This window comes from Tasmannia lanceolata, unplaced genomic scaffold (assembly GCF_043159265.1).
Source record: "Tasmannia lanceolata isolate RefF3 unplaced genomic scaffold, GAP_Taslan_0.1 ptg000044l, whole genome shotgun sequence".
Taxonomy (NCBI): Eukaryota; Viridiplantae; Streptophyta; class Magnoliopsida; order Canellales; family Winteraceae; genus Tasmannia; species Tasmannia lanceolata.
The window spans coordinates 21120698-21148677 of record NW_027518721.1 but is presented as its reverse complement, the minus strand read 5'-3'; the positions used below and the strand labels follow the sequence as shown (position 1 = coordinate 21148677).

At 39.4% G+C, this 27980-nt stretch overlaps 2 protein-coding genes across 7 annotated transcripts; both read right to left on the bottom strand.

Annotated features, from left to right (window-relative positions):
• Positions 1-1727: 1727 nt before the first annotated feature.
• Positions 1728-3012, bottom strand: LOC143863644 (peptidyl-prolyl cis-trans isomerase FKBP17-2, chloroplastic-like). The gene is made up of 3 exons (XM_077374372.1): positions 2600-3012; positions 2367-2411; positions 1728-2270 (listed from the first exon to the last, which is right to left on the bottom strand). The coding sequence occupies exons 1-3, from the start codon at positions 2950-2952 to the stop codon at positions 1916-1918; spliced, it is 753 nt and encodes a 250-aa protein (XP_077230487.1). The 5' UTR covers positions 2953-3012; the 3' UTR covers positions 1728-1915.
• A 151-nt stretch (positions 3013-3163) lies between these two features.
• LOC143863643 (putative serine/threonine-protein kinase SIS8) lies at positions 3164-27333 on the bottom strand. 6 transcript variants are annotated; one of them, XR_013240921.1, is made up of 14 exons: positions 26152-27333; positions 23934-24371; positions 23527-23630; positions 17799-18805; positions 17618-17658; positions 16313-16381; positions 15921-16021; positions 13198-13312; positions 12982-13080; positions 12808-12876; positions 11690-11739; positions 11222-11398; positions 3979-4312; positions 3164-3891 (listed from the first exon to the last, which is right to left on the bottom strand). XR_013240921.1 is itself a non-coding variant. In XM_077374367.1 (13 exons), the coding sequence occupies exons 1-13, from the start codon at positions 26632-26634 to the stop codon at positions 4129-4131; spliced, it is 2937 nt and encodes a 978-aa protein (XP_077230482.1). In that variant the 5' UTR covers positions 26635-27333; the 3' UTR covers positions 3919-4128. The 6 variants fall into 6 exon arrangements, 4 of the variants coding, with proteins under 4 accessions (XP_077230482.1, XP_077230484.1, XP_077230485.1 ...); XR_013240922.1 differs by having other exon boundaries at positions 4001-4312; XM_077374367.1 differs by lacking the exon at positions 3164-3891 and having other exon boundaries at positions 3919-4312.
• Positions 27334-27980: the final 647 nt, after the last annotated feature.

Sequence of the window (27980 nt, the reverse complement as noted above, 5' to 3'; positions counted from 1 at the left end):
TCGTACTTCTGCCAATCTTTGCAGTTTGCACCAGGTAGACAATAAAACAAATCTCTCAAACAGTGAATATAAATGGTTGGCGAAGGTGGCTAGCAAATCCCTTTACAAACAAAAAAAATCTTAGAAAATATGTCAAAAATCCGGGTGACCAGCGGGTCGACCCGACCCGTACGGGCCCGGTGCAGGTCCAAGCATAGTGACCCGTAAAATTTTCCGGGCCATTTTTACCCGCCCCGGCCCGCCCGTTTGCCAGGTCTACTTAATTGGCGGGCATCTCTTGCAATTCGGGTGTCAATGGATCCGTATGGTCTGGTGGATCAAAAGGTGCGTCCACTTATGTTAATTAACAAGATTTCAGTACAATAGTTATATCTAATCCGTGTACATTGGCTTCATATTCTGAGGCCAAAATTATTCCGGATAGATGTAACCCGTACTTACAACCCTTTTCATGGACACTACTTTTTCGTCATCTTTGTACAGGTCCATACGTCTAGCCCACCCTTAAATATTATCTTCTTAAACTCTTTGGATTGCGTGCAAAACATGATTGCAGAAATAATTTCCTTGGAAAAATTTTCCTGCCCAATATGCTTAGAGAAATTATGTGAATGTGACACTCCTTAAGGTGCATTGGAATTAATATTTTAGCATCATTTTCCATCTGCTTTGATAAAAGGGTTTTGTGGCATTCGTTAACGGGCATTGGAAGGAAATTTTACAATCATTTTACACATTGTTTGAGAATTTTACAAATGTTTAGAGTCCTTTTTATGGGCAGTGATCCGCCCCCCTCGCCCCCCTCCCCCCCCCCCCCCGCCCTTCTCTGACCGGTTGTTCGTACCACAAGCAGTGACGCCCCTCTCTCCAAAAACTTTATTGTTTAGATCTTTGAACGAGGTGGGCCCCACCCATTTTCTCACAACCAATACCATCTCCCTTCTCAATTTGATCATGAATCCTTGGTGGGTCCCAACTATGAACACTTTAAGATCTTTTGAAGAAATTGCACACACCATAAAGAGTGTAGAGTTTTTTATATGAGAAGTTGTCATATTAGATTGAAGGGTTAGGATAGCAGTCTGATTGAGATGATTTTTTTACATGGAATTTTGTTTAATTATTAATATAAATACTGAAATCAAAGCCGGTGATGTGTGCTTATGGTTATGGGTAGTTTTAATGTAGTAGTTATGTAGTTGTGTGTATGTAGTTTAGGGTTGTGGGGTTAGTTATTTGTGATGTGTCTTGTTAATGGGTAAATGGGCTTGTGATGTGGCATTGCATCTTGCTTGTAGCAATCCTATGAGATGGGAGAAGAGAAGAATTTTACAACACAAAGGAAAACTTTGTTCTAGGAGAGTCATGGTTCCTCTCGAATCGAGCCATTAGGAGGTCCGGTTGCCTCGAATCAACCTCTTTTCCTTCTCTATTTTTTTATTTTCCTTGTTTATTTGTGTTACAGCCAATTAGGCACATAACAGCAGCGTAGAAGACAATTACATGTATAGAAGACCAACAGGTGCAATATTTGCACACGCTGAGCAACAAAGAATAAAAGACAACCATAGTTTCTCATTTTCCTTTTCAGAACGTAGCCTTAATAGAACCCCTCCGTGATTCAAGTCATTTAATTTAATCTTCTCAACCTTATAAGGGTACTTGGATGTAGATTTGGTGATCCAAAACTCCAATGAAACTATTTGGTGGGAATATACCATACAACAGCAGAAAAACTACTCTTGGATGCTTAAATTTCTTTTGAAGGGAACTTACTCTTATACACAGGCATTCAATTAATCCAAATTCAATATATAAAAAAAGACAGAAGAAAAAGAATTATCTGAATCATTTGTTCTTACATTAATTCATTAATGATAGTGTTTTGTATGCTCATTTAGACAGGCTCTTTGGCTCAAGCTGGTGCAATAGAAACTTTGTCAACTTGAACAATGAACTCAAGAGTTGCAAAAGGTGGTATCTGAACACCTGAACCTAAATCTGTACCCTGTTCTCCAAACCCAAAACTAGGAGGGATTATCACTCTCCTCTTCCCTCCAGCTTTCATTGTCCTTATAACATTCTCTATCCCTTCACACATCCCCTTTGTATAAGGCCTTGAGCCCATTACCAGGGCCAGAGGCTTCTTGTCTCCACCAAATGTGTTAACAAAAACTTCTCCACTGTCTTGGACTCTTCCTCTGAGATCCAGCACGACCAAGTCACCTGGCCTTGGCGAAGCACCACCGCCTACCTTCATCTCGTAGTACCTGATGAATAACCTTAACAATGTTTAAGAAATAATCTAAAAAGGAGAATGAAAATGGCTGCTAAGTTTAAGAACAGTAAGAATACATCCAATGCACCTGATGCCATTAGGCAGCAAAACTTCTTTTTCCTCCTCGACATCCCTGCAATGTAAATGGAGAGGGCTGTTTTTAGACCATAGAAAGACACAAAGATATTCTATTTTTTGTTTTTTGACTTGGGTTTTCTTTGATTATTTTCATGTTAGAGATCAAAGTAAATTCATGGCTTTATGAGAGCATGATTTGAATATCAAGGAATAATTGGATTAACTGAGAGGATAGTAACTGACTTGGTGTTTGCTTCTTGTTGAGACGCTTCGAGGCGGGTTTTGATCTGTTCTGAGAGGACACCGATGGCGAGGAATCCAGCCCATGCGAGGCCTGCGCCAAGGCCAAACCGCCTTGTTAGGGTGGAAGATATCCAGTCAGTGGAGTCAGGTGTCGTGGTTGGCTTGGGCTTTTCTTGGACTTTAGCAGTAAAGGGTTGTGCAGGAGAAGGGAGTGGAGATGGAGACTGAGGTAGTGATGGTGGTGGTGACTGTGGTGGTGGTGGTGGTGGTGGAGGTGTTTGTGAAGATGATGAGAGGTGAAGCTTTGTGAGTGGATGAGAAAGGAAGGATGTGGATCCAAGTATGGTAGCCATGAGAATGAGAGAGAGAGAGAGAGAGAGAGAGAGAGAGAGAGACTATAAGTACAACACATAAACCTTATCCACCTCTCTGTATGTGATAGGGGATTAATATTGCACTTGCAACAAAATGATAAGGGGATAAAACAATGAGACCTTCATTCCATGAGATGCTTCAAAAGGAGTGACAAATTTATCCATTTTGGGACCTTACGTTTTTTTTATATCCTAGAAAAACGTTAAAAGAGGGTGAATTACCCCCAAGGCAAAGAAAAACGTTATAAGGGGTGAATTTATCCTCAAGCAGTGAACCATTCTCACTGAAACCATTAAGGGGGGGATTTTATCCGTTTAGGCGGGGGTGGGGGGAAGAATATCATTCATTTCCCATAATCAAAACAATTTGCATACAAGTTCAGGGAACTGATATCCACACTACTATATTTTGATAATAGCACTACTCATTTTGTTTTACACTTTTATGATTGGATGCCGATGGCATTTTGAGCTTTGTGACAGCCGTGAAAAGCTAACTAAAAGCCTACAAAATCAACACTTTAGCTTCTCCTTCGGAAACTCAAATCAAGGCCATATAGATGGAGGGGCTAGGATCATCCTATCAAGGTGGGGCCAATGGTAATGGACCAGACTTATATTAACATTGATCAAGAATTCTAACATTGGTCATCTTTGTAGCATTTTTCCAAGAATCCAACTATGCACGAGGAGTGAACATTAGGCAGAACAGTCTCAACAAATCAGTTGGTTAGGGGTCTGTGATGGGAGAGAGTTTTGGTGAATGGCCCACCCATGAGACTGCCAATAGCCAACCCACTCTGTAATGCAAATCATATTTTGGTCTGTGTTACCTGAACCATGTTTAAGGGGCCCGAGATGAAGAATGTCATGGCAGAATTCAGAATGCTTGTCTTGCTTGCTCTCACTCACTGTAACCTGAACTAAAGACAATTTCCACCAGAGTAAATCAAATCAACCTTGAATGAAACAATGAAAATGTATCATTACAACTAAATTTACAACCTCCTGGATGGCGAATGATCACCTCGCCAACCCCCGTAAAAAAAATTAATGTTGCAAACTGCTTGAGTATGTTTTATGATCTTCCAGCCATCTCTTCTTACATCAACTACGACTATCCAACAATGGGCGGCCACTTTTGGCACTCGTCCGTCATGATTCATCGGCTCCAGCTGCATTTTGGTTTGCATGTGATACTTGACGTGTTGGGTCTTCTATGCCTCGGTCGCTATTAACAGGTGGCCTCGGTCTCGGCACCTGTGTTGCTGTTATAGGCTTCTGCAATGGCTTTAGGGCAGCCATGATTTCGGAAAAGGAAGGCCGCATCTTTGGATCCCTATAATGTCAACAAATTAGTCTGTTATGCAAGCATAAAAAAGGATGCACACTTTGATCTCCATAATGCATAATCATAAACAAAACAGTTGCGTCCGTGGCAGGTTATGTTAGAGTAATTAGGTCAAGCAAGAGGTTGCTTGAAGCATTACACCCAAGGTATCTAATTTGGAATACCAAGTTTGTTGCCTCCAGCCCCTATATATAGAGATACACTAGGGTTATAAGAGGTTAATGGGCTCCAGCCCAAATGGGCCCACTACACCTGGTCCATTACCTATTAGGCTTATATTAGAACATACATGGGTTATATTATATACCCAACAATCTCCTCCTATGTTCTACATATAGCACAATCCAATAGATAGATAATGTGATGTCCAAACAAAATTATTGAATCATCCATATCACCATATGGTCTATATCATAAAAGATCTGTAATCCAAATGAAAACATGAATCCTTTTATGAGAAACCAAGAGTTTTAGATATACAACAAGCTAAACTCAACCAAAAGGTAATTTCACATATAAGTGAACCCCACTGATCTTAGATGAATTCATTCATGAGGTATGATTCTCATCAAGATCCAAAATAAAGTTCCACAAAAAAGTGAACTCTATGCATACTGAAATGTAAGCATAGTCTTTATGACTTTAGAAGATTTACTCATCAAGTAAGTCATCTTCATCAAAGTCCAAATCAAGACAAGCTCCTCCTTTTCGCCAATCCCTGTGAATTACCAAATATGGATTTCATGAAAATGAATCCAATCATTTGTGTAAAACACTAAAGTATCTAGTTCTACCTGAAGAAGAACTTAGTACAATTCCATAATTCACGAAAGTATCTAGTTCTACCTGAAGAAGAACTTAGTACAATTCAAAATGGCTGAAAAAGTATCAGTATCACTCTCACCATAAGCATCATTGTCAAGTTTCAATAAAGAACAAGACCTTAACAGCTTCTTTTGCAAATAACCATTCCTAATTGTCAAGTTTCATTAAAGAACAAGACCAAATAGTTTCTTTTGCAAAGAACCATTTCATGTTTCTTTTTGGAATGTTACAGTAATCTTATCCATATTTGAGTTAAGCTGTATCATCAAGTTTGGAATGTACAACATTTCCCAAAAAGGACATGTCATCAAATGTGGAATGACACACAACAACTGTAAACATCGTCGAAACATATCAAGTGCTTATCTTGGCCAAAAGGGAGATTCGAAGATTCAAAATAACATGGATGTAGGTTAAGTCCAGTCTATATAGACTTTAACCCCATCTCCCCCACAGTTTTGAATATTCGATCTTTGGTCAACCCCTATAAGAGAGCATCGGCTATATTATCCTTCGATTTCGTATCAATCAAAGTAATAATCTCGTGTTCTTGAGATAATTCAGCATGGCATGTTTCAGCCTAAGATGTCTCCTCTTACCATTAAAGAGTGAGTTCTTCACAATCGTAATTGTAGCTTGATTATCACAGAACACACTTAAGGAACTGATCCTTAACTGGGTCAGTGGAATGTCCATAACCATAATCAAAATCTTTATCTCCCCTGCTTTCATTTGCAACTGAAGCTAGAGCATAAAGTTCCAATTCGACTTCCACACGACAGCAGTAGATTTGCTGTTCCCTGATTCTGATCCCCATGATTCATCAGAATATTCTTCCATGAGAAGTGGATGGCCACCATAGTTTTGAGCATACTCTTGAGTACACGAAAGGTATCTCATCAGCTTCATAAGGGCATCTCTATGCTCATGGCCAGGATTGCTAGTAAAAACGACTCAGCATGCCAACTATAAAGGCTATGTCTGGCCTAGTGCAACACAAACATGAGGCTACCAATTAGTTTAGAATAATCTAACTGACTCACACTGTCTCTTCCTTAGAGATCAGCTTCTTGGTATAATTAAAATGGTGTCTCAATCGGTTTGCACTCACTGCATCCTCAAAAGGAAAGAAGTTTTTCGTATAATGGGCTAGGCCAAGGGTGATTCCTTGCCTTTCAAAAACTTACTTTCATACCAAGAGTGGTGTTAACAACACCCAGGTCTTTTCATGTCGAAGTCTTTACCCAATGGTAGTTTCACATTTCTTATCACAGAAAGAGATTGGAAAGAAGAATCAACATCTACACACAAACAAATAATCACGACCTTATTCGACACAAAACGATAGTAAAGGCATTTATCCGAGTTATATGTCAGAAACCCAAAGCTCTTTACTACTTTGCCAAATTTCTGATGTCACAATTTAGATGCTTGATTAAGACCATAATAAACTTTGTATAATCGCATACAAATATCTACTTACAGCCTATAGTCTTAGCCCATTTTGGCAAATCGACTAGCTGCCAAGTTAGAGTTTCTAACAGAGAGCTCATTTCCTCATGAATGGCTTCTGCCCACAATATAGAGTCCCTAGATCTCATCACGTCCTGATAGGATGATGGATCATTCTCCAATTGGTAGGTCACAAAGTCCTCACCAAATTCTTGGGTACTCTATTACATTGAGGAGCATATAGAGATTTAGGATGTGATTTACAGTCAAAGCTGCCTCTCCCCAAATGCAACTAGGCATGCCAGCTAACATTAATATGGAGTTTAACACTGAAGTTAACGTCATGTTCTTACACTCAGCTATGCCAATTGATTGAGGTGAGAGAGAAGCAGTAGTTTCAAGGATTACGCCCTAAGAGGCACAGAATTCCTTGAACCCTGTAAATGTGTATCTTCTCCTTCTCTATCACCCCTAACTCTCACACTTGTCAAATGTAATTGACATAGATAATGGTATCTTATGAGTATTAGTAAGTTAGACCATTTTTTTATAGTGCACATGTCCTAATCGGTTGTGTAACAACTTAGGAGCAATAAACGGTGAACTAGCCTAACTAACAGTCTCATTATCTAAACTCAAATCAAACATACCATCTATCAAATATGCACAATCAAAATAGTATGAGTTAACAATCAAAGTTTCTCTACCACACATAAATGAAGTACATATGCCAGCATAGTCTAAAAGCATAGTCTAAAAGACTAATAGAAATTAAATTCTTTTGAAGAGCAAGAACTACTTTAACAATTTTTAAAGTTAGTATTTGTCCTGAAGAAATGACCAAGTTCGCAGTACCAGCGTGAGTCACCTCTACCTGTGCTCGACTGGCCACTGTAACGGTCTCTTTCGCGGCAACAACATCAATTAGTAGTTTCGTGGAGTTGCAAACATGACAAGTGGCTCATGTATCTAACCACCAGTTTGAAGAAGTACTGGCCTTACCGTTGCCCAACATAGCAACAAAACTCTTAGGCTCAGTCTTACCCACCATCATATGAGTATCCTTCTGTGGTGTGTCAGATTTAGACTTATTAGGTAGACTACAATCTGCCGCAAAGTGATCACATTTTTCACAGTTGTGGCACTTGCCCTCCTTTTCTGAAAGATAGGCTTTTTGGCCTCCAACTTGGGAGTGTCACTTTTAGGTGACTTGGATTTTCAAGGAAATTTCTTGGAATTTGTTACCGCGTTAGCAGCAGATTGTTGCTGTCTAACCATCTCCAAATTATTCCTGGCTCGATTCTCATAATCGATTCAAATGAATCTTTTGAGATCATCCAGTCCCACTTGCACTTTTTCGATACATTTCAGTTTTAAAAGAGTGCCATGCAGATGGTAACGTATATATGATTGCACCCACAAGAAATGAGTCACAGACTACTTTTTTTTTTTTTTTTCATTATACAACTTAGATCTCAAATTCTCAGTTACTTGAGGAGTGATTTCCTTGTCCTCTTGAAACTTGAAATTCATGAATTTGTCCACAAGATGGGTCTTGGACAATTCCTCCTCCTTCTTGAATTGAGCATCTAAGTTGTCACATATGTCTTTAGCAGTGTTATATTTACTATAGGTTTCTGCAAGACGGTCGGAAAGACAATTCAACAAGTAGTCTTTGCAGAAATCCTCATTTTTAAGCCATTGAGATTCATCAACTTCTTCATCCGTCTCAGCAAAGGTACTCAAAACGGGGTAAAAACAGTTCATATATTTTAGACCGAATTGAGTCTTTCGCTTCCATGAGTTAAAAGATCCTCCAAACGATTGAAGTTTGACCATCTCAAACGGCATAGCATTCTTATCCATCATAGAATTTAGATGAAATAAAAGTTGGAAAGAGTGCACCTGATTGGCGAAGCGCGAGAACCCAATCTAAGTTGCGAGAACCCAATCTAAGTTGAAAGCAAGATCCGAATCCAAAAATCAAGCTCCAAGAGTACGATATGGGTTTTGTACCCAAAAGAAGATTTCGTCAATGGAAGTTCCTTCCACAGAAAATCCAACTACGGGTCTTGTACCCAACAGGGGGTTCGGCCACCACCTAATTTCTACAACTCCATTGTTGGGGGTTCGGCCAAATTATAATCGGCAATTGAAATTACAAATTGCACTGATCAAAGGAGTCTGATAATCACGCCCAAAAAATTCCTCCAAAAAATTGAATTTCAGTTGAGGGGTCTGCAAATTAAAAGGCTGAAGAAGAAGGTGAAGCCACCAAGGCACCAAATATTTGGACTTCACAATTCGTCAAAGCTACAAAATTCGGCAAAATTCGTGTCAATAGTAGCCTTGAAGAGATGGACAAACAAGGGTTGCCACAACCAAGAGCCAATCACAAGCACTTGGGCAAACAAAAGAGGAAAGGGCTGCTCTGTGTGGTGTTCTCAACAAGCACATAAAAGCAGGTTGTTCGAAACCCTTTTAAGAGAGAATTTTGGTCGTGGGTTTTCATCTCGAAATTGCAATTCCAACAACCCCTGTTACTTCAACCACCAAGAATCGGATGGTGTTGTCAAAAGAAGGTGCTGCTCATATCAAAGGATAAGAGGAAGTCTGAAATAGAACCACGAGATTTCAGAACTATGAGAGAGGGCTGCCCATATCAATTGGATGAGGGGGCTACCAACGTCCTTATTCAACTCAAAACAAACCCTATGGTTTTTGGCCAGAGAAAATCGAGCTTTGTTGGTGGTCTTGCTCGGGCAAGGTAAAGAATAACTACCAAGAATAGCCCCAAAAATTGGTCTTCGCGAGAGAGAGGGCCATCCACCGATGGGATTAAACCCACTAGAGAGAAAGGGGCAGAAGTCTTCTTCTGTTGAAAGAGGCACACGTCTCCTTTTTTTCTTTCTTGGTCCACCCTCACGTCTGTAAATTAGAGGAAGACGCCAATAAAAATTGGCCTTTCCCTTTCCGCCCTCCAAGTAGTGAAGATGCAAATCAAGGGGTTGTAAATATCAACTCCCTTTCTTCAGCTTCAGATTTTAACGGTGGAAATATCTCTCCCTTCACCATGTTGAGCGTGGGAAACCAAGAGGCAGACGTGATCTTTGGTTGCGAGAGAAAGCCGATCCTAAAAAAGGTGAAACCCTAAAAATCATAATGCTTCAAGATTGTTAGAGTAATTAGGTCAAGCAAGAGGTTGCTTGAAGCATTACACCCAAGGTATCTAATTTGGAATACCAAGTTTGTTGCCTCCAGCCCCTATATATAGAGATACACTAGGGTTATAAGAGGTTAATGGGCTCCAGCCCAAATGGGCCCACTACACCTGGTCCATTACCTATTGGGCTTATATTAGAACATACATGGGTTATATTATATACCCAACAGGTTATATATTCATCCTTTCCATATGCAAATTTTGAATGTACTATCCAATCGTTGGTTTGTTACCAGTAACTTTAGATACTTTCTATGTGGTGCCATGACCACTTCTCGGTTTCTGTCAACTTAAAAACTTTCAGCTCGTGGAAATCTGTAACTAAGAAGTTTAGAGTTCAGAGCATAAATAAAAACAGAATGCAATGTGATAGGTCTCCTTCTAATGCTGCACATGATCTACGTAAGTTGAAAGGATCAAGTGAGAAACACCATGGTTTAATAGTTTATGCTACTTCAAGAGAGTGCAAGCATAAAATAATGTTCCGGGTTGAAGGCAATCAGTCCCTGATATGGTATCTCTAGAATAGTACCATAATTTCCCCCTAAAACAGTATCACAAATGCATGTCCTGCTGAAATTCTGTAGCCATATACAAAATCTCTACAAGACGAGGACAAATTTTCCGTCAATCATGTTTGGATGAAAAATTAGATAAGTGACAGTCGAATATATATAAAAATAAGATAGTGCAAAAAATAAGATAGAACTACTGTATCCGTTCTGATATTAAACTCCCAAAAATGGTCAGATATTCTGTAAAGCATAAGCCCAGAGCCTCACCACATAACATAAAAGGTATCCAGTGTCATTGAATGGTTCAAGAAACTATCTACTAATAAAGAATATACATTTGGGTAAATAACCATTCCAAGGTAGCAATTGGCCCATTGCAGGAACCAAGCAATTTAGCCCAACTTAAGAACTCAAAAAATAATGTCAATCATCCAAGTGTTGTTTAAAATGTGTTCGTTAAAAATCAATTCCTTCATATATCTGCATACGTATTTCCCATTAATCAAAGTACAGTAAATCTAACAACTCTAAAGAACAATTTACCCCAGGGCTGTTTTTGGGTGCTAGTCTGTCACACATTACCTAATGGGCTTGCCTTCATATCTTCATGGGGAGATTTTATATGGTGCCCAGCCGTGAAGTCCAGTGTGGACGGTACGATATAAGTACCACCCTTGATATTTGACCCAACATGGCATTGAGCTGCTTTAGCAACCATAGGACCTATTTGGCAACAAAAGCTAAACCTACGCTAGCAGTAGATAAATTTCTTTCTGATTATTAGGGGTTGGTGCTAGCACATGTGGTCTAGACTTATCAAACAATGATTAAATTGAAAGGCCTCCCCAAATGGGTGTGTGTAGGTGGAAAAGTGATACTCACGTTTGCCAGCATTTCTGTATGATATCTGCAATAACAGGATCCATGTCATCCGGAACGTCAAGACGGCGATGCTGAAAGCCGACAGCACCAACAACTTGCATAGGATTCATTCCTCCCCATGGCTGTTGCAAAGTAGAAAGCTCCCATAATATGACACCAAAGCTATATACATCACACCTGTAAGTTACAACAACTAATTCTTAACCACACATAGAATAAACCAATACATACTTTAAAGAAACTATAAAAAATAATGGGAAATGATATCAGCACTCCATTTACTGATAGTAACACTCTTCTCTTAATGTTACACTTTTTCTACTGGCTGGTTATATATGTTTGGGAATTATAACAGCCTAAATAAGGAGGGGAGTGCAGATTCATCTCCCTCAATTATAACCAAATATAGAATCTCAATAAACTTATTAAAAAAAATCTGGTACGTAAATGGTAGGTGTTGAAATATACTTTTCATTTGAAGGTTCATTTCGCAGCACTTCAGGAGCCATCCACTCGGCCTGAAGAATAGAAACAGTCATTGATTCACATTACAACTATTGCCTTTAGAAAACATATATTCCTTGATGAAACTGAGAATGTCGGGAGAAAACAAATGACTACAGTATACCATTTATAAACAGCTACATAGCAATTATAGAACACAAATGGTATTGACCAATAGTATCAAGTACTTATATTTTTCGTACTCAAAGCAAGACCATGACAAGACATCAATGACAAGAGGGATCGATAATTAGAATATTAATGCTACACTGGTCCTTTTGGGGATTTTATCATAGGGCAATTTGGTCATTTAAAAGGACTACATTTGCAGGTTGGTTTTTTTGGAGATTTCCATATAGGGCAGTTTGGTTATCCTTATGCACCTGCCCTCTTTGGATGAACTTTTTGAAGGCACTAATGTGGTAGCCTGCCAACTGAAAAGTGTAGGTACTTCTTTGGGGTGGATCTTTTGAAGGCACTAATGTGGAAGATTGGGTGGATCTCATATGGCCTCAACCCAAAAATTTAGGGGTAGTCATTCTATAAAAATGGTAGGCAGTTCTCCATAGTTGCATCACTAAATTTAAAAAATAAATAATGAAGAGTGGATAAATACCAATCTCCTACATGCTCTAGTGGTAGAGGAAATAAGTACTCATGTTGCCATGAGGTGTAGGGTTCAAGACTGGTATAAAGAGAATCAAAGCCCTCAGGAAGAGGGTGGATAAATATTTTCATAAGAGATCTGAAGTTTATTGTAATAAAAGGGACATTTATTGCTTAAGACATGGCAAAGACACCTGTGAAAAAAAAGAAGAGATAGAGAGCAGAGGTTGCCCCATTTTGTGATGCTAGACGTCCAGTAAGGTCATAGAGGCTAGACCTTTTGGATTATAGTCAGCAGACATTGGCCATCCTGATGTATTCTCCTCAATACAGAACTTTGCATGTGCTTGTGATTGGTGTATGCCAAGGGTTTTTTTTTTTTTTTTTTTCGAAATATGTATGGCAAGGGATTATAATTTTCATTTATGGTGTCACAGTGGGATAAGACAGACTTTCATTCATAAAAGGAAGCTTACCGTTCCTGCAGTTGATCTCGAAGAGAGAAACGTATTGTGCTTCATCCGAGATAACCCAAAATCGCAGACCTAAATGGTAGCAAACAATTCAACTTAAGGTAAACCATCTGGAACAGAATACTGGATGTCTTATGTACAAAAAAATGACCCAAGTAAGAGAAAAAAGAGTGATACCTTGACGACCCAGTTCTTATCAACAAGAAGATTTGGAGACTTTAAATCACGATGTACTATCACTGGCGTGCAGTTGTGCAGATAATTCATTCCACGGGCCTGAGAAGTCAGTTACAAGAAAGGAAGAACCAATTAATATCAAAGGAGCTACCAAGTGTAACAGAAACTTGATTGACTGAAACTAACATAAGAAGTAAAGAATCAATGGAATCGTACAACATCTAGTGCCATCCTCAAACGCCTCCTTTCATCTAACTGATTGTTAGGCCGGTGGATTAACCTATACAAACTACCTCTGCAAGACAAAGTATACTTCAAACTTCTCAGATACCTGGATGCAAACAGAGTTCATCTAAATACCTACAAATCACAAGAAACTCTTAGTACACACAAGCACTGTCCATGCATACATCCAAGCATCATGGTCTGATGCGACAGAGTATGAAATTTCAACAGAGTGTGTGGGGAGGAAAGGGGGAGGAGAGGGGGCATCTTATCTCATAAGAATACCCCTAACCTCCCAAACAGGAAAGGGTTGCTGAGAGGAAGAATGGAAATATCTTCTTTGTTATTTGTGCTCTTCTCATTGAATCTCATGCACTACAATTTCTTTAGGGTGAAGTAGCATTTACAATTGTTCATATGATCAATTATCAATTTTTAAATGCCTTGAATGGACATATCCTCTCTGTTATTAGCACTCTTCTCATTCAATCTCATGCACTACATTTTCTCACGATTTAAGGTTTGATATGTGTTTCAGTCGTGACAGAAATGGATACATGTTGGTTTTGGATGGAAATCCCATAAAATCATGAAAATGTATGGAAGCATATGTAAATGATGGACATTGAAAATGAAACTCCAGGAAGTGCTAGAATACATACAAACACACTAAAAAATACAGAAGAAAAAAACACAATGATTAAACAACATTGGAAACCTAGTGACATGATAATTCAGTACATACCACATGTCATGTGTAATTTATACAAATATTTATGCATAATATATTCATCACCTTTCACCTGTAATTCATATAAATATAATTATGTAACACATACTTATAGATTATACCAATAATACATTTACGATTTTGGTTTCAATATGCGTGTCAGTTTTGCCCAGTGTTTCAAAATGCGAATGCGGGTCAAAACGCAGTTGAAGAAAAGCCTAGTCGACTCAACACGAAGCGGTCGAGTACTTGGTTGACGCAGCTGAGTATTCAGTTGACGCTGTCAAAAGTCGGGAGAGTCAAAGGAGGCAAAACATGAAACACAGCGGCAAAACGCAGAACGCGACCAAAGGAAAATGGAGTCGACTCGGGGGAGTCCACGATGACACGGGGGAGTTTTAAAGCTATGGTTTTGGTATGCATTTTGGTGAGGATGGAAATGGAAACATTTTGGTCGTTTCATATCGGTTTCGGTGGAAATTTAAAATCATGGCACATACTAAGAGAGAGAGAGCAGTTGGCCAAATAAAGTAGTAGGAAGTATTGAAATGAACCACAGAAAAACATCAATATAAGCAATTATTGTATTATAACAATTAATGAGTTAAATTATTTCTAGGAGATAAATACTTCGTTTTTAATTTGTATTGAAATATCCCTAGGAAGGTAGTTTTAAATTTCCACCAAAACTGACACGAAACGTTGCTGTTTCCATCCCATGGGAACTGAAACTCGTACCGAAACTAAGATTGTACGTGCATTAGCGGTATACTATATCAACATGTGTTACATATTATATTTATATAAATTGTATGTGAAATGTGGTGCACGTATTATGTATAAATATTTATATTAATTACATCTGAAATATGGTATGTACTGAATTATCAAACATGAGTGACAGCGCATGTCATTAGGTGTCCGATGTTGTTAAACCATTATGGATGACTGTCTTGCTTGCATGATTGTTTCTAAGTTCCTGCTTGTCGTGGATTTTGAGAACAGATTCTGAGTACAAAACTGATCTAAAATGAGAGTACAAAACTGATCTAAAATGAAAAGAGTCAAAGTGTGTATTTGTGCTTATTCTAGCATTTCTCGAAGTTTCTTCTTAGAATTCTATCATTTGCGTAAGTTTCCATATGTTCCGTGATTTCACCTGAAGAGATTTTATATGGTTGCGGGGTGTGAAGTATAGTATTTTTCGAAAAGTACAGTGTGGCCCACTTCCTAACCCTCCGAAGATGATCTGCGGGTTACAACCTATTTACATTGTGGCCCAACAAGTGAACGGTTTGGATCATCCTTTGAAGTGGGCCACACTGTACTTTTCGAAAAATACCATACTTCACGCCCCGCCACCATAATATAAAGCTTCTTACAAGATTTCCACTTAAATTTTCAACTAAAAACAAAACATTTCCATTTTCGTTGTGGCCGAAACCAAAACGAAAATTTAAAACATTTCCTAAGAAATATCAATGTATCCAATTGTCATATTATTATAACAATTAATGAGTTAACTTTATATGCCCAGTGTTGGTATTAAACTACATCCCAGAAAACACTAGGGAAAATGAAATTATACAATTCACCTCTAAGGTTAGGTTCTAATTTTCCATGCCCATGAATGAAGTTGCTATTAAACAATTGCTTTCTTCATGTTCTATTCATTGACATTATTGAGCTGGCGGAACGTGAATCAATCTAGCCACTAATCAAGAACAAAGAGGGGCCTTTTTTTCTTTCAAACAAGCAAAGAGGGAGTTTTATGCTGTAATTTTTCTCAAGAATCAAACGAAAATAAAATTAAAGACATCTTAATATATGGAATAAACCATCGAACAATTATTTCTAGTTCTACTATAACAGATGCATTGCACCTACTTCCAGGATACCACATTTGAGATAGAAAGATGAGTAAATTATCGGCAATCATCAATTTGAATAAGTGAATCAAAAGACATGTCTAATGCCAGAATACCTAGGAAGAAATTCTGTCACGATGGAAAGATTTGGGGCTCGAGTTACTGCTCCCATGAAGAGAACAACATTGGGATGCCGTAGTCTTTTCATGATCCGGACCTAGGAAACCGAAGTATTGGTTAGAGGATGTACAGCAAGTCAAAGAAATTCGTTGTGTTACTATATAGGATACAAGATTGAAAGCACAAAAAAGCCAAACAATTTCTGTAAATATGCATTTTACAATATATTTACATTCAAATGAATACTTCAATTCTACAGTACAAGATTTAAAGCACAAAAATTCCGAACATTTTTTTGTAAATATGCATTTTCACGATCATACACTAATAATTTTGGAAAGGAAACTACAAACAAGACAAGAAAGAAATACAGAGCAGACTACAATACCTCACTTCTAAACTCTTCAAGTGCATCGCCAGAAATATCTTGGTCCAAGAACTTCTTAACAGCAACTTCCTTATAATATTTAAGAACCCATGGTACAAGGATTAGGGTTCACTTTTTGAACAAAAGAATTAAGAGTTACCCAGAAAAATGTACAGGAGAAATAAAGATATTGTGTTGGAATAAAATTGAATGAATGATTTAACCATATTTCTTGAAGAAGCAATGCGAATCTTCTAAAATTTATGCTTGAGACGAGAATATGAAGCACCACTGTACATGTTAAGGTCACAAAAAAATAAGGTAAGCATGAAGAATTTGAGAAAAGATCAATCATGCCAAGAAGTTTAGAAGCAAAGGATAAAGGCAGACATACTGAAAAGGTACCATGAAAATGGAAATTATAGTAATTTCTGTGTTTGACCTCTCTTAAAGTTAAGCTATGATTTAAACAATCAGCATACAACCAATATTTTTTCTTAAATTACTAGGAACTGCTCTACGCACGTGCCTTGGAAATTGGAATCACCATTTCACCAATTTCTTAAGCGTTGTTGATCCAGACTCCAGAATTCATTTATAAGCTGGAACAAAAACGCTCGCATTCTAGTTTTAGTTATGATCCCATCCTAAATAAGGAATCGGCTAGCAAGATGATCTTGTCTTGATGAACGAAAACGACCATGACTGAGGACACAGGGCAGATGTGCATGGTGATCAGGACCATTGATCTGATGGAAAGGCACAGGGCAAACCAGTGGGGTCCAGGTCCGGTGCTGAATGGAGATCTAATTTGCAAGATTGAGGCATGCAAAAATTGACAATTGAAAGACATCTTAAAGAAAGTCTTTTTCACCAAACCTAATCAAAGGTATAGAATCATCCCATGAGGATGGGATCAAGGGTAATATGCCGGACGTATGATGGCCAACAATATTCATGGACCCGATCACCATACATGGGTCCTGATGTACAATGATTGTGTTCCATAACAAGTTCAAACCTTTTTTTTTCATAGTATAAAGATGGCTTAGACTTAAACAAAGCAAAATGTGAGGGAAAATATCCAGCATTCAAAAGTAAACCGGTTATGGTGAAAAACCAAGAAGATCTGATGAAGAATGATAGAATAGAAAAATAATCTTAAGAGCTATCCCATGCAAAGAAAACCTCACCAGAAATCTAGTTAAGTTCAGAAAAAAGGTGACAAAGTTCCACAGATATATCCGTTCAGGAAAAAAAAGTTCATCAGTGAGACAGGACCCAAAACATAAAAAATAGGAAGTCCAAAGTTCTGAAAGGACTCACAGTTCCATGCCAATCTCCACGATACACCTCCCCACATGAACCTGGAGCAGAAAATATCAACAAAGATGTAAAAATGTATATCATATATATTATGACAATTTCTGAACTATATTCCATTACTTAAAATAATTTTCACAGAACACATTACACTTCATAAGGAGTGTGATTAAGAAAATAATACCGAGTCCGATACGCTCCCCTAATGTGATTTCTTCCCAAGGTATTTCCCATTCTGCAACATCATCAAGTGCAACGTCAGATTTTACACCATCATTTCCAGTAGATTTGTCTGAAATTCTCTCCCCTTGTGGATGACCAGGATTAGCATCCTGATCCTGTTCAGGCCCCGCATCTTGCCCATGGCAATTTCCTTGCAGCGCATTCTCTGAAACATCTGGGTCATCACTTTTCTGAGTACAATCTGTTTGATTAAAACGCAAAACACCACCGGGAAAATGGGTACAGGACTCCAAGTCCATTTTTGATTGCAAATCTTGGTTAGGCAGAGGAGGCAAAAACAAACCAGGACCACCACTAGCTTGAGCTTTATGTCGGGTACCACTTTTCCTCGATTTCTGTTCATTCTTAACCCCTATTTGATTATTTGCCTCTGGGGTGCCTAGATTCTCATTATAAATTTCGGTAAACAAGTTAGGAGGTGCAACAACACCACTTTCGAGTAATACATCATGGAGCTTCTGAGCTAATTGTGGGTTCTCTTTCGCAGCGTCAATCATGTACTGTGAAACATCCTTCACTTTCATTCCACGCGCGGCAGGGGAACTAACACCTTCTGTCCAAGAAGGAGATCTTGCATGCATGTAAGGATGACTTGGCTTACCAGAGAATTCATGAGCAGGTGCCTTATTATCCCCTTTGCTGGATTTTGCAAACTCATCCGACGGCCTAGATTCTTCATTGTTAAGCCGAATCGCCACAGATGAAGACTTTACCCTTACATTCTCATGGCCACTAAACTCAACCAATGTACCTCTGTTATCAACAGAGTCTGAATATTCACCAACCGAAATTGTAGCACCACTGGTAGGGGAGCCTTTATAGGAGCTGCTGACATCTCTGTGGAAGGGACTGAGTGCAAAGAAAGGTTCTTCGTATACCCTCTGCACTCCTGCTGCATCAGCTGGGATGAGAGTGCCTGGGTCTGCCATCAAATCGACAATGTACTCCCTGTCATATACATTATTCAATACCTTGTTGAGTTTCTTATTAACATAGTGCCCAACTTCTAATGTGAAGTTTTAAAAAAAAAAAAGGATCCCCAACTTCCTTTAGGGTTCACAATGGAACAATAAACCATGCTTTGAAGACGTAATGGAAAACATGTTCCATAGACATCTCTGCAATTTCTAGAAAGTTCTGTTGGCGGTGTTTTCCATCAAAAGCAAGGGCCACAAGCAACGGGGCTGAACAAGGGTCTAGAAGTAAAGGGAAGGTAAACTGTGCACCAAATGGTTTGCGTCACCACTTCCCTCCACATAATGCTCATACTTGGACATGGCCAGTTCTAAAGTGCGGTAACCAAGTGATGGGAGGGCTCTCTGATTATATGCCTCAAAAATAATGGAAGGGTGGTGTTTGAGGAGGTCGCAGACTGTAGAACACGAATCTTCCTGCTGAAGTGTCTGGTACGGAAAGCAAAATATGGGGCGACAAAAATGGTACAGAAAGCAGAAGTGCTGGCTTGCTATACCATTTGCCATAATATGGTACTTATGGTTAGAACGTAACAATAGAATCTTCAATGATCGGAGCAGGTCTGCAAGGTTCTTATGCCTCTCCATTATTATTGCAATTGTCTCTTGGACAATCTGTAAAAGGGGTGGACCATATTCAATATCACAGATATTGCGGAATGGAGTCACAGTCTTAACGGAAAAGCGGGGCGTAATGGCCATTAAGCCGAATTGGTTGCCACCGCCAAAGGGCACCTTAAAATTTAACTTCGATGGAAGCTCGTTTGGCAATCCAGGACCTGCGGGGTTTGGGGGAGTAATTCGGAACTCCAGCGGAAACATCCTTATGACCTTTTCATGTCCGGCAGGGGTATGTGATGCAAACGAGGCGGAGGCTAGAGCATTATTATTCGGGCTTCGTTGGTTTAGGAATCATAATTTTGGGCCTTTGATAGTGGAAGGTGATTCAACCAACGTCATTGCATGGGCGAGGAATCAATGTCCTAGTCCTTGGCGGCTCGCAAATCAGATTGATGAGATACGTGATCTCATAGGTATCATACAGCCACAGATGATGCATCGAAGGCGCACGGCGAGCTCGTTGGCCGGCCGTCTGGCGAAGTACGGAGTGGGAGTTATCGGCTCCGAATGTTGTATTTAACAGTCCGGGAGTGAATCTCCACTAATGCCTACATTGTATTACACAGGGACATCTTGTCCCTTCTTTCTGTGTAATCTTTTCTCTTGGAAATAAATAAACTGTTACTTTTATAAATAAAAAAAAGGAGGAAGTTCTATTATTTGAAGTGGAGCTGCTTGAGATCAAGAAAATAGAGGAAGACTTTTTCATATTGATATTTAGATCCAAAAAGAAAGCTGTTGAGGCGATTAGTAGGAAGGAAAGAGTGGAATGGAGATTTTGGGGGGATTGAACCACCGGTCACCTGGAATTCGTTTGATTCCTCGGGATTGTTGGATTTGGCTCTACAAGATCTTGTTCCATGCATGAGGAGAGGAAACATTTACATGACTTGGAGAATGATTGGGAAAGGTCTTGGCAATCGAGCTTGCGTAGACATGGTGTCTATGGAGTTCACAAGAATGAAGGTCCTAATGAAGGAGTCATCAATCTTACCCAAGCAGCTTGATCTTTCCAATGAAAATCCTTGAGGAAGAAAACCAACTAGTTGAGGAGAAAGGGCGGCATTGGGCAGAGCAACTGAACGTCAGGCTGAATGGGAAAACGATACAGCAAATGTGGCACCCAATAGGGAAGACGACAGGCCCACCATGCGATGCTGTTATTGGAAGGTGAAAAGGGGTTTGTCGGGGCCCTAGGAGTCACGCAGTGGGCCAAGCGGTGTAATACCAAATAAGAAAGGAAAAGGTCTGATGGCCCTACAAAGGAATGCTTGAGGGGGATGCAGCCTAGTGGACACATGGCAAGCTGGTTGAACATAATGATGGCGATGGGCAGAATGCAGATTCTCACTTAAATGGAAGTTCGGGAGAAGAGGTTGGCAATCCGCCCTCGATTTCAAATTCTGATGAGTAATGCTAATGTGGCAGCCCTATATCCTCGTGGAAGATGGAAAGTTATATTAGGAAGTAGAGGGTGAATTCCAAAACCATTCTCAAATAAGGAGGAAATGGATATGTTAATTCCACCCTTGATCAGCGAGATACTCAAAGAAGATAGTGGGCCGACCCAGATTTCCCTTTCAACAGCTCATGTGACTCAACTCGGCACATGAGGAACTGGCAGAGAGAAAGAGGGGGGAGGGCGGGATATTAATCTAGGGGTTGGAGTTATCACTTTGGAAGTTTGATTGCTATTAATCTAGGGGTTGGAGTTATCACTTTGGAAGTTTGATTGCCGTGTGCAATGAGACGCACAGATCTAGCAATGAGGTGAAGAATGGAATGGATATCATTCTGGTCGATGACCAGGTCATTCTGGTCGATGATCAAGGTGTCCAGAATGATCTCGTTCTTCTCGACCGACTAGCGAATGAGTATTATGTTACAGTGAGGTTAAAAGAAAGTAATAACGAGATTGAATCGGCTAATCAAGGATGCTCATTGGCTTCCTACCTTTGATTACTGACAAGGTAAATGTAAAATTTAATTTGGGAAAGCGTTCTATGGTTAGATGTAATGTTAACCCGCCTATGATTTTCCATTTCGAGGTATTTGGTAGTAGCATCATGGAGTTCACCATGCCATATTTGGGGCTGTCTTTGGGCTTTGGTATCCTTTGCGATCTTCATGGAACCTTGTTATAAAGCAGATGGAGAAGAAACTGGCAGGACGGAAGAGGTTTTCCAAGCTTTTGGAGGACGAACCACCCTCTTAAAGGCCACCCTCTTAAAGGCTGCCTAATCCAACCTTACGATCTATTTCACATTTCTATTCAAAATTCCAACTGGGGTGACAAAGAATTGAGAATTTGTACCAAAATTTCTTATAGAAAGGTGAGGAAGGGAATAGACTAAAGCATCTTGTGAAGTGGGAAGTGGTTTGCTTGCCCAATAAGAAACGAGGTTTGGGGAAATTTGGTGACAAGGAATAAGATTGTTTTGGGCAAATGGGTATGGTGCTTTTGGGGACGGTTTCATCTCATGGACTTTAGAAAACCGTAGAGTCTGAGGCCCTGATCTTATGGGTGTATTTTCAGTCAGCTCCTTTTTCAGATATTTAATGATTTGAGACCATCCTATTTCTCGTGAAGGAAGATTTTATTGGCCACTGTTCCAACCAAGATTCAAGACTTCTACTGCGTTTTCATGCTTAAGAAAATCAACACGGTAGATAGGTTAAAGAAGCATAAATGCCATATGGCTAACAGGTGCAGTTTCTGTTTCGAAGGGAATGAGTCAAACGACCATTTGTTTATTCATTGTGAGGGGCGGACTAATATTTGGAATCAGATCTGTGGGTGGTTTGGTGTAAGTTGGGTTCATACGGCATTGGTTACTGGCCTCATGGAGAGCTGGTTGATTGGCCAATTTGGAACTTTGGGTTTGATTCGGGAGATGATTCCCTTTGCAGTGATGTAGGATATTTGGGTATAAAGTAATGCCCACTCTTTTGAGGATTGGTGCTATTCCATCAATTCAATTGCTTGGAAAATTAAGTTTAATGTTGCAAATTGGACATTGACATGGAAGGAATTTTGGGGATATTCAGTGGATATAATAATAGAATTTGACATGACATAATGATAGAAGGGTGACTAAGATGAGGCCCAAGGCCATGTGGGTGCCTCCTCCTCCAAACTCCACTAAGCTAAAATTCAACGGTTGCTCCTTTGGCAACCCTGGCCCTACCGGCATTAGTGGAGTGTTTCAGAATTGAGAAGGCAACATTGTTTTCTCATTTTCTGATTCATCGAAGGCTGGGTGAGGACTCGTCATTTTGGTTTACGTCTCTTTTTTCAGTTATATAGAGGGGAGATTAAGGGTGGAGGATGATTGGTTGAGTGTGATTTTGTAGGCTCAAGGGGGATTAACTTTGGGCTGTGAAGGCTGGCTAAATTCACTGATGAGATTTTTCATCTATCTAGAGGCTGAGAGATCATCTTTGCTCCCATCCCAGACTCACTAACGACCTTGCCGGTAAGTTGGCAAAGTCAGGAGTGTCTGAAGACTCTGAACAGCCAATGGCTTAACTTTGTAATCTATTTCTACTTCCTTAATAAAGTTTTATTATCATCATAAAAAAATCGCAAATCAGAAGGAAGCATAGAAAACTGTTAAGTATAAAAGATAAATAACTCCTTTCTCCAACAGCTTAAGCTTGTGGAGAAGTTGGTAAGTTAACATGGTATCAGAGCCAAAGGTCTCGAGTTCAAACCTCCCAGGATAGCAAAAATCCACATGCGATGGGTCGGTCCAAAGTGAGACCACATGTGCCATGTGTTTGCCAAGTGGGCCACACGTGCAGGGGAGTGTTAAGTATAAAAGATAAATAATGCCTATCTCCAACAGCTTAAGCTTTTGGAGAAGTTGGTAAGTTAACAAAAACCATTAGGAATAGGACCTTAGATAATTTCAGTGACCCGACATATAATTAATCATGTTCCCATCGAAAGAGATCCAAGACATAAAGAATTAGAAAAGATTAACAAAAAGAATCAAACAGACACTCTTTCAATTTCGAAATGTAATCTGAGACAGATTTAAAAAAAAAAAAACCAAAATGGAAAAAGATTACCTTCCATCATCAACCTTCACAAAGTTCATGGCAACATCATCTGATCCTGTATATTGCTTCCCTTTCACTAACTGGCATGGAACATCTACACTGTCTGCCAAAACCTGCATCACAATTTAAAAGAGATAAAAGTAGCAGTTTTCCATAAGTTTCACATCTACATCAAGGTCCCTAAAGAAAATATCTTCAAATGAAAAGAGAGCAAAATTGGACAGCAACAGATCTCATAAAGTAATCAAACAAAACCACAAAAAATATTTTCCCTAGGGCTAAAACACACATGAGGGCTTCTCGAAAGGCAAACCACTTATCAATAGCTACAATAACATTTAAAAGAGATTGTACGAACCTTAAACCACAATGCACGATCAGTAGCTACAATAACATTTAAAAGAGGATGTACGAACCTTAAACAGCAATGCACGATGACGAGCCAACCCAATCTTTAATTGACCAAGAGGCAACACCATGCTTCCAATTGATGCGCGTAAACGGTTACTTAGATTCCTCCACACTTTCAACATGTTGTCAGGATCCCCAACGGGCCCACCCATATAATCAGCAACCAAAGTAGCAATTTTTTGCACCAAATCACTACCTACAAAACCTAGAGATCCCGACCTTGACTCAACAGCCATCATTAGAGCCTTCTGTTCAAGTTTTAACAGGTCGGCATCGGCAACCCTGTTAACCAGTACAGCTTCCCAGCTGGTACTATCAGACACTAGCATCCCTTGGAGATCAACAAGGGAGGGCATCTTTTCTGAAGTTGACTCAGCCAAAATGCCATATATATCATAGAAACCATCCAAGATCTTGTCATCATAGCTAAGAGCATTGTAATTCTGTGAAGCACGGACAAATCTATGATATGAGATATGTTAGAAAAGAATAGAAACATAATAGTAAAATGATATTTTGAAACAATAAATAAGAAGAATGAAATGAACACCATGTGTTATAGTTATAAATATAAGAACATATATCATATCTAATGTAAAGCTGTTTATCAATGGGAAACTAAGTGATGGAGCAAGAAATAACAACAGCACAACTTCACAGTCGCACACTTTTGTTCAATGTTTAAGATATCAAATTTGGGAAAGAGATGATACGGGCCTTCGCAGGTCCAGCAGGCCGGCCGGTGTCGGAGGTGTATTGCGGAATGAACTTGGAGAGGTGATATGGGCCTGCACAGGTCCTATAAGGGTGACGGATGCTTCTGAGGCCGAGGTGAGAGCAGTTCATCAAGGATTAAAATTGTTAGATCGGGGCCTAATGGATAAAGTGGTGGTTGAAGGAGATTCCCTTAACGTTATCCGATGGCTCCTAGAATCTCGCACTCATCCTTGGAGATTTGATTGTTTTTCGAGGAAATGCAAGATTGGGTTGGAGAATCCTCTATTGTTTTCAAGCAAATCTATCGCTCCGCTAATGGGGTAGCCGATAGCCTTGCTAGAGATGGAGTTTCTTTGGAGGATTTGGCACTTTATGATTCTCTTCCTCCTTGATTGTGGTTATGTCTTTCGATCTGTTATTATGTCTTGTCTGTATTGCTTTTGTTCTGACCATCTAGGTCTCTTTCAAAAAGAAAATTGGCTACCCGCTACCATTCAAAAAAAACATTAAAAACAGGTTAAACTCAACAAACTAAATGATTTGAAGCTAAGCGTTTTCGTACAAGTGAACACAGATGGAATGGGTGGAGATGATTCCAAGAAACAACAAGAGAGGGAGAAAGAGCCTCAACATTCTAGATAGGGATTCTGTTTGAGATTGAGTGATCTGGCAGCCAGAGCAAGAAGCAAAGCAGGAAGCGAGCCGTAAAGCAGGAAGCGAAGGCTCCAGGGATGGTGGGAAGCGGGAATGGTAGGGGGAAGCGCCGAGGAAGCGTGAAGTGAAGCATCGGGGAAGCCACGGGGAAGTGTGTTTCTCATTTTTGTGATTCCCATAAAATTAAAACGATGGGAAGTGAAGGGGAAGCGCGTTCCCGTTTTGGGGAAGTGTGATTCCCATTTTAGGGAAGCGTCGAGATTCCGATTCGGAATGCGTTCCAGGGACCCCCGATACAGGGTGCGATTCCTGCTTCCTTGATTTGAACATTTCATGGTCATAAGACATTGAGATGAAAGATCATGCTTTGCATAGAGTTCAGAATGTTTATGAGCTAGTTCATCAAAAATGCAAAGTTATCCTGAATTCAAGGTACAGAGTATAGAAGAACGCCATCCAAGAGGAAGGTTGTGAATACCTCTAGGGAAAGTCAGGGATGATAGGTATACTTTCCGTGATAGGGAGGACGAACCTTCTGTTTGTAGTACAAATTCATATTCCATAGAGCGAGATGCGTAGACAGAGATTAATAATTGATCCATCTCCTTCCACACATAAGAGATGGTATGTTTTCTTCCATAGTAATGTTCATAATCTTGACTTTTTTCGAACAGCAAGCATAATCTAAAACTAAATAGCATCCACATTACTAAAGTTCATTTTCATCCATCAGTAGCCAATATGTCGTCATTGACCAAATGCCACAGCTAAAAATTGCATCATAAAATGTGATTTTTTTAAATAAAAACTATCAAACAAGAGAGAGAGACAGAGAGAGAGAGAGAGACTAACCCAGTACCGATAAGCAATGACTTCCGCAGGCGTGTTCTGGGTCGGGCAAGAACCCAAACTAATCTGCTTCACGGCCTCTATCTGAACAGCCTCTGGATCTTCCCTTGCACTCAACTCCAGAGCCAACTGTATCTGATACTCCTCCTCCAACTCTGGATCCCTCAAATTGCCTGACTCCGAATCCTGCCTTGTCATCTCTGATCCAACATCCAAACCACTAGTACCCTCACCATCTGAGGGCTCCTTCCTATCCCTTCCCACATTTGAAGACGACGGAGGACTAGGACTATGCCTTGTAGTAACCGAATTTAACCACCCCGAAAAACTCGACAAAGGCTTTTGTTCATGATGTGAAGGGGACGATCGAGTGGGCGATACGGGTGGATTAGGGCACTCATTTGACCTATTGTTCTTTGATGATGAACCGTCGGAAAATTCGGATTGGTTGGGCACTATATGGAGCTTCTTGAGAAGGTTTTTCATGCTGTTCTTGAAAGCCTACTATCAGCTATTCCACTCTTAACAAGTATGAAATCCCAAAGTTTTTCATACTATTCTTCAGAGCCAACTAACAGTTATTCCATTCTCAACAAGTATGAAATCCCCTCAATTATCACAAGAACCTAGCTAGCCAAGAAAACCCTTTTAATCCTCCTTGAAAACTCCCATGAAAACCATCAAACCCAGAAATAAAATTACCATTTAAATGAAGCAAAACCCAACAAAGATCATGGTATTGCAAGAAGCTCAATTATCACAAGAACCTAGCTACCCAAGAAAACCCTCTTGATCTAAGAACCATTTAGACAAAACAAAACCCAACAAAGATCACAGTGTATGTCAACAAGCCCAAGAAACCCAGAAAGAATAAATCCTTCTCTCAGTAGAGCAAGACCCAAGTTCTAATATTCAATGGAAAGATATCACAATGTAATTAAGCAGTTTTTTTACCTGGGAATTCAATTGCATGTTGAGAGAAATCGATCGATGCTTTTTTCTTTTGCTTTGGGTAATTTTTCTTTCTTTTGAGTGCGGGAAAGGTGGGATTGGGCAAAGAGAAGGGAAATGAAAAGAGTCCAAAGCAAAAGGCCAAATTGAAATGGGGTCCTGAGCAGACCACTTGACACAGATTTCACGGACTAAAAATTTAGGAAAGCAACTGAATTCTAGAACGACTGGCATGGTTGAAAATCTGTGGTGGTTAAAATTGAATAATCCATGCAATTTAAGTATTGGAACAATTACCAATGGAGGACAAAAATTAGGCGGAATTGTCAACTGGACCATGCTTTTCAGAAATTATCAACTAGGGACAAAAGAGGTCATGTCAGTAAAAGTTGAACGAAAATTCCTTTGGCATTTTTTCCTTCTTCCCTCTTCTTTTAATTTTCCATTTTCATCTTTTTGATTTTTTACCCTGCCAGTCATCTACCTCCTTGTTCAGCCATCATTGTTGTTGGCAAGTCTTGAAAACTTGAAAGTTGAGTTCTTACCCTGTATCTCTCTATATCTAGGTTTTGTTTTTCTTCTTTTTTTAGGATTTTGCACTATTTTCCATTCCTCTGTTTCTGATTTATCTTGTTTAGGGCTTAAGCGGTTTGTATTTTATGGTGTATTATGGAGATAATGCATTGATGGCTTCACTCACTTTGTGGAAGACAAGTGGTTGTATAAGGAAATTTTGATGTTATACATGAATGGATGGCTACACATTTTTTATGTACTTAAATTTTTTTGTAATACACGAATTGGGATGTAATACATGAAGCACATTTAATGAATACAACATCCATTTCTCTTGTTATTTCTATCATGAGCAGAATTGTAAT

Coding starts and splice junctions, on each gene's coding strand:
- LOC143863643 (XM_077374367.1), bottom strand. CDS start 26,634: ATGAAAAACCTTCTCAAGAAGCTCCATATAGTGCCCAACCAATCCGAA. Junction 13,081..13,197: donor TGAGGATGGCACTAGATGTT/GTACGATTCCAT, acceptor CTGACTTCTCAG/GCCCGTGGAATGAATTATCT. Junction 4,313..11,221: donor ATACAGAAATGCTGGCAAAC/GTGAGTATCACT, acceptor TTGACATTATAG/GGATCCAAAGATGCGGCCTT.
- LOC143863644 (XM_077374372.1), bottom strand. CDS start 2,952: ATGGCTACCATACTTGGATCCACATCCTTCCTTTCTCATCCACTCACA. Junction 2,412..2,599: donor CAACAAGAAGCAAACACCAA/GTCAGTTACTAT, acceptor TTTACATTGCAG/GGATGTCGAGGAGGAAAAAG. Junction 2,271..2,366: donor TTGCTGCCTAATGGCATCAG/GTGCATTGGATG, acceptor GTTATTCATCAG/GTACTACGAGATGAAGGTAG.